The sequence below is a fragment of the Ambystoma mexicanum genome, chromosome 13 (genome assembly GCF_040938575.1).
Source record: "Ambystoma mexicanum isolate Mex_15411 chromosome 13, UKY_AmexF1_1, whole genome shotgun sequence".
Taxonomy (NCBI): domain Eukaryota; kingdom Metazoa; phylum Chordata; class Amphibia; order Caudata; family Ambystomatidae; genus Ambystoma; species Ambystoma mexicanum.
The window spans coordinates 473133408-473139407 of NC_090938.1; the positions used below are offsets into that span (position 1 = coordinate 473133408).

The 6000-nt window shown below is 44.4% G+C and overlaps 1 protein-coding gene across 2 annotated transcripts in view; it reads left to right on the forward strand.

Moving 5' to 3' along the window:
- The window catches only part of CDC27 (cell division cycle 27), a 1618725-nt gene extending 1613628 nt beyond the window's left edge, over positions 1 to 5097 (forward strand). For both annotated transcript variants that reach the window (XM_069634092.1, XM_069634093.1), the window contains exon 19: positions 4138 to 5097. In XM_069634092.1, coding sequence (XP_069490193.1) covers positions 4138 to 4220 — 83 coding nt within the window. In that variant the 3' untranslated portion in view covers positions 4221 to 5097. The remainder of the gene's footprint in view (positions 1 to 4137) is intronic.
- Positions 5098 to 6000: the final 903 nt, after the last annotated feature.

The window sequence follows — 6000 nt, forward strand, 5'->3', positions numbered from 1 at the left end:
CTTCACACTTGGCTTCTGAAAGGTTGAGGTATAAGGATTGGAACCTCCCTGAAGACGTGATGGAGTTGTTGCTTTCGGCCAGACGGCCGGCAACAAAGTCCCTCTGCCGTTGGAGAAAGTTCTGCGACTGGTGCAGGGTTCAGAATGTGTATCCTTTTTCATGTGGCATTCCTGTCGTTCTGTCTTTTTTGCTTTCTTTGGCCCGCAAGGGCCTGCAAGTGGGTACCATTAAAGGTTACCTGGCGGCGCTGTCTATATTTAAGCGCTCGTCTGAGGAGTGTTCTTATTTTAAAATCCATTTGATTTCTCAGTTTCTGAAAGGGCTCATTAATGTGTTCCCTCCGTCACCTTTCCAGGTGCCTGGTTGGGATCTCAACGTTGTTCTCAAGTTTCTAATGGGTGCTCCGTTTGAGCCTTTGCATTCCTGCCCTTAGCGACTGTTAACTCTTAAAACTGTATTTTTAGTTGCGGTCATTTCCGCTCGCAGAGTGAGTGAGTTACAGGCACTTTCAGTTAAGCCACCCTTCATTGTGTTTCATAAGGACAGGGTTGTCCTTAGAGTTTTTCCTTCCTTTCTTCCGAAGGTGGTGTCGGAATTTCATTTAAGCCAGAAGGTTATTCTTCCAGCATTTTATCATCCTCCGCATCCTGGTAAGGACGAGGAGAGGCTCCATAGGCTGGATTCTAGGAGAGCTTTAAGCTTTTGTATTTCACGCATGTCCTGGGTCAGAGTGGACGATCAACTCTTTATTGGTTACGCTCGAAGGCGTTTGGGACAAGCTGTTAATAAGCAGACTTTGTCTCGATGGACCATCTTGGCAATTTCCGAATGTTACCGCTTGGCGGGTAAGGACCTTCCGTTAGGCTTACGGGCCCATTCTACCAGGGGTATGGCTGCCTCTACTGCCTTGCAGATGGGTGTTCCTATTCGTAACATCTGTGATGCAGCCACCTGGGCTTCGGTCCATACTTTTGTACGTCACTACTCCCTAGATTCTATCCGGGGGGCAGGATCTGGCCTTTGGCAAGGCTGTCCTTTACTCTGCAATTTGATTGGGCATTCTAAATTTGTATATTCTAAATTCTTTTCCCACCGCCTTACGTTGGTAATGCTTTGGGAGTCTGTCATAGATATAGAATACGTCGAAGGACCCAATCCCCTCAAAGAACAAGTTACTCTCTTACCTGGTAACGTTCTTTCGATGGGATGGTCTGACGACGTATTCCATATCGCTCCCTCCCTGCCTACCCCGCTACAGAATTTCTTATGCGATTGCAGCTTACGTTTCCGCAACGCTTTCTGTGGTCATACTGGCAGAAGATTGGTGCCACACGTTCTGGGGAAAAAACTACAACTGAGGCTACGGGCGTCGTGCGTCCTACTTCCAACATCTGGTGACGTCGGCCATCTAAGGAGGTCCTCGAGGACGGCGTATTGACGTCATCGACGCAGACGCCGAAAGATTTTCCGAAGCAGCACAGCTGTGGTGATTACTGTCATAGATTTGGAATACGTCGTCGGACCATCCCATCGAAAGAACGTTACCAGGTAAGAAAGTAACTTGTTCATCTCTTCAGAGGATGACACAAAGGACTTAATGCCAGAAATAAACATTGAGGCCACCTCGGAGTCAGGCTCCCAAGAGTTGGCAAATCCAGACCTACACCCGACGCCATAAGATAAACAGAGAAAACTTAGGGGCTGGCGATGACTGGAACGACCACGCACCAGGAAACGGAAGCCACGGATGACACAGACCGCAGCAAACACCGAACGACCCACCACTCACCAGGAAACATTAGCCACGGAACCAGCTGAGAGCCCGGTGACACCTTGCTGACTGGTGACAATTAACAAATTTGGATCGGGGGAGTCCCATATGGTGCCTTGAGAGCTGACAACGCTGTGATCCTGCACAACTTGAACAATATAATGGGAGACACACATCTGCACCGCCTCCGTGCTTAGAATTGGGAAACGAGGAAGCATTGTCAGCCTGGCAGGGTCTACAGCCCTGACACTTTTGTAGGATGCGAGGCCAAGGGGGCACACCACTGACCCTCTGAACAGCTCAAGCATTACTATGTGGAAGCGTCCAATTGAGTGTAATTGGCGGAAGGTGTCCAGTAGCATGCACTCTCCTGTGGTTGAGTGAGCCCAAACAGTGGCCCTATAGAGACTATGATGCTGTAGCAGTCCCTCGGTTGGCTCCGCCGGGGCTGGAGGCAATGGGGACCGCTGAGGATCTAGCATCCTTCCCTCGCCCCAATCCATCCTCGAGCTTGATGCTGCACGGAGCATTGCTGACCCGCTGTGGGGCTACGGCACTACCCTCACATGAACGAGATGCGGAGGCTGAATGTGACCATTGGTGCACTACGTTATATCAAATGCCAGACACAAAATGGAACTCATGGAGATCAAGAATCGCTTAGGATAGCAATATCGGGGTACCCTAAGCTGATTGCGCCTGTTAATGTTGACGGTTTATCAATGCTGATTAGGAAAACGAGGCTGCTAAGAGCCTCACTTGTATTGGTTTACATGTTTTTTTGTTTGTTTTTCTTATGTTGTTTCTTGGACATACTACCACTAGTCCTCTCTCGTGGTCCCATACACCCCCTGCCAATCATAAGCTGCGGAGCAACTCTTGGTCCCGGGAGGGGACCCCAGTCTGGCCCACCTCGTCAGCCAACCAGGCCACTTTATGTCGCTATACACATGCAATATGGAGGTCTGGGGAAGCCGGGGGGAGGAGGGGATCTCGGGGAGCCCCTCACCGCAGAGGAATAATGTTACTCCGCGTATCACAGAAGCTTGAGCGACCTCAGAATGGCGACCCCGAACGTTAAATTCATCACCCTCAACATCCAAGGTTTGAATTCTCTCCCCCTCCTCCCCTCCAAAATGCAAAAGGTTCGCCTCAACAATAAACTATCCCACAAAATATTTTCCCTCCAGCGGCTTGAAGAAACGTGGGGTCGCCATTCTAGTGCACAAGGGCATTCCCCTAAAAGCATTGAAGGTGGTGCGGGATGGGGAAGAAAGGTTTCTTTTAGTAGTGTCAATGCTATGGGGACGCAAAGTGACTCTGGTCTCACTGTATGCTCCAAATACTAGGACTTGTTTTTTGCTTATCTGCATCCATGACGGAACATGCAGAAGGTGAAATAATTTTATACGGGGATTTTAATAATGCTGTGATCATCCCCCTAGTTGATAACACTGTTAATTTCATGAATTGGTTTACAGTAGAACACGAGTAAGACCAAATGTTTTTAGGGTCTTTTTGCAACCGTTGGAACAGAAGTTGGCTTTTTGGGGTATTTAATAAATTGGTAAAATATAGGTGTTCTTAATCAAGTTTGGGCAGTTGCCCCTTATTTGTTTGTGCCCTCTTGTCTGTCTGTGTCCCTCGTTTGCCCCCTATAATATTGATTTTTTTAGACCTCACTGGCTGATAGTAATATTGCCAGAAGTTCCAAGGGAGTGCATTCAGAAGACTCTTCTTTGTAGGGTCCTGTCCCTTGGCAGGGGGTATAAGGGTTCCGGACTGATAGTCATGCGAGACAATGTTTATGCACCCACTCCTATTTCGGCAAACGTAGCACTTACTTACATACGGGTAAACATGACATTGCTAAAAACTTAAATACAGCTTTAAGCAGAATACCTTAGGTACTGATGAAATATCTCATAACCGGTTGTCGCTCCAAGGAGGGCAACGTTGGATGCTTTTGGGCGCAGTCCCATTGAATACAATGTTTGTGAACACATTTTTAAAGGGTGACGGTTTACTGGGATGGTGATCTCATTGTTCTGCGACATGCATTTGACATGTTTGGACGGTGAAGATGATCGCAAGACTTTTGACCCCCTCAAAATGACGGTGAGCAGAAGGGTATTTGTAATAATTTACATACACTGATTCATGCATGCATTATAATTTTTAATTTGAGCCTCTGAAGATACGTTTTTATTCATTTACCGAAGATGCTTGCAAAAAGTGTTGATGTCCTCGTGAACATGTCCTTTATACTATTTTAAGAAAAGTTTACGTTGACCCGTAATTTGAACCAAAATACATATCGTGTGCAGTATCTTTAATAGGAAGTAACACTATTCTCTATTTTTAGTAGGCACAGATGAATCTCAGGAGAGCAGTATGACTGATGCAGATGACACGCAACTACATGCAGCAGAAAGTGACGAATTTTAACCATAGATGCATCTACGCTGGACAATGGAGATGTGACTGTTATTTTATCCTTCACCATAATGGGTCTTTAAAAGCCACTGAGCCTTCATGGAACCATTAATGTTCTTGGTCAGCAGTGCACCAGTTTACACTCTACTTCTGGGAATTGGAAATGTGCAATATTTGCGTGCCACTGCGATTCGGAACTACACAGCTCTTTACAGACCCTTCTTTTCTTAGAAGTGGTGAAGACTAATCCCACAAGATCAAACAATGTTCGGAGCAGAGTTGCTATTCACGCGGAGTGGGTGAATACGCTGGGGAAAGTTTACTGAAAAGAATGGTTTCTTTTTCTTTTCTTTCGCCAAACATCCATAAACTAACTTGAAACAAAACCGAGGAACACCATGTCTGTCTCTTGATTTTTGTTCACCCTGCAGTTACTGGAGTTCTTATGGATTTTTTTTATTTCCAAGTCTGTCAAGGGGCAGCACTAATCTTTGACACAATGTGGACCTTCAAGAAAGACTTGCTTAGAAATGAGCGCCAAGATCGGGGAATGTGGCTGGCCCTTGAACACTGCAAGGGCTTCTGTGAACACTGAATGCATGTGCTCATGGCGTGGAATATGTGTAAGATTTTATATATATACAAATATATATATATATAAATATATATAAACTTTAAAAGAGTAAAAAGTACACATCCCCTTGTTTCCTTGCACATTTATTGTAAGGTAAACCTGGATAAAGGGACAAGAAGAAAGATGGCCACATAATCAAAACGTGTTTGCCTTTTCAGCCACGACAACTGATGCAATTTATTGTGCAAACTGTCAATCATTGTCCTCTTGGTATTAATGGAAGGAATAATAAAAAGGAAGAAATTCACTCCTTCACTGCTGTCTTCTCTTGGCAGTTTAATGAATACATCTCTTCGGGTGCCTTGACAAAAATAAATGGCGGTTTAAGACTAAGCAGCTTTCAAGTGAAAAATAGAAGGAAAAGGCATGATTTGCAGGTGCTTTCAGGTTCACTTCTTTGGTTCTAAGGTTTATAATCGATCTTTTTATAAAGAATATTCATCCAGATACAGTTTACCAATCCTGTTTGGAAGAGGCCACGAGAGAAAAGAAGTGTTCCAAAATATCACTAAAGTTGTCTTAAATGGTGTGAGTGTTTATAAAATCTGTAAAACCTTGCAGTATTATTTTGAATGACCATACTGTGTTTTTAGTAACGCACTCTAGCAATCCTTTGTTGTGTTTTTAGAACCTCAAGGAGCAAACCATCGTTTTAGTGGCTTTTAAATCTCTGATTCGCTTAATGATTTACTTTCACTCTCAGAACATTCCTTTTTTTGTTTTTTTTAACGTGCCTGCCAATGAGCACATATTATTTGTGACTTACTGCTGGTGGTTAAAACGCTCAGTACTGCCTTTTGTGGGCAATTGTGTTCATGTTGTAATATCTCTTTTCCCATAGGAAAATCACCAGCTTTGGTGTCTTTTAACATATTGTAAATATGATGTGCCTTTTCTTTGCTACTAGTACTACTCTACATCTTAGACAAGTGCACCCTTTCTTAATGTGCCGTTTTTCTATGCTGTTCAGCCAGTAATTGGTTGGTCACGTTTTGTACTTGATAAACCATGGTGAAATTGGTGTGCCATTAGTGTTAAAACATGTGTAATCATCATCAGGAGAGAGCTGAAAATTATGAATGGAGCGTCTCATATTGTAGTGCTGTGATGCAACGTGCGATCTACTCGCCCCACGTTTTCCCGATATTCTTAATGTGA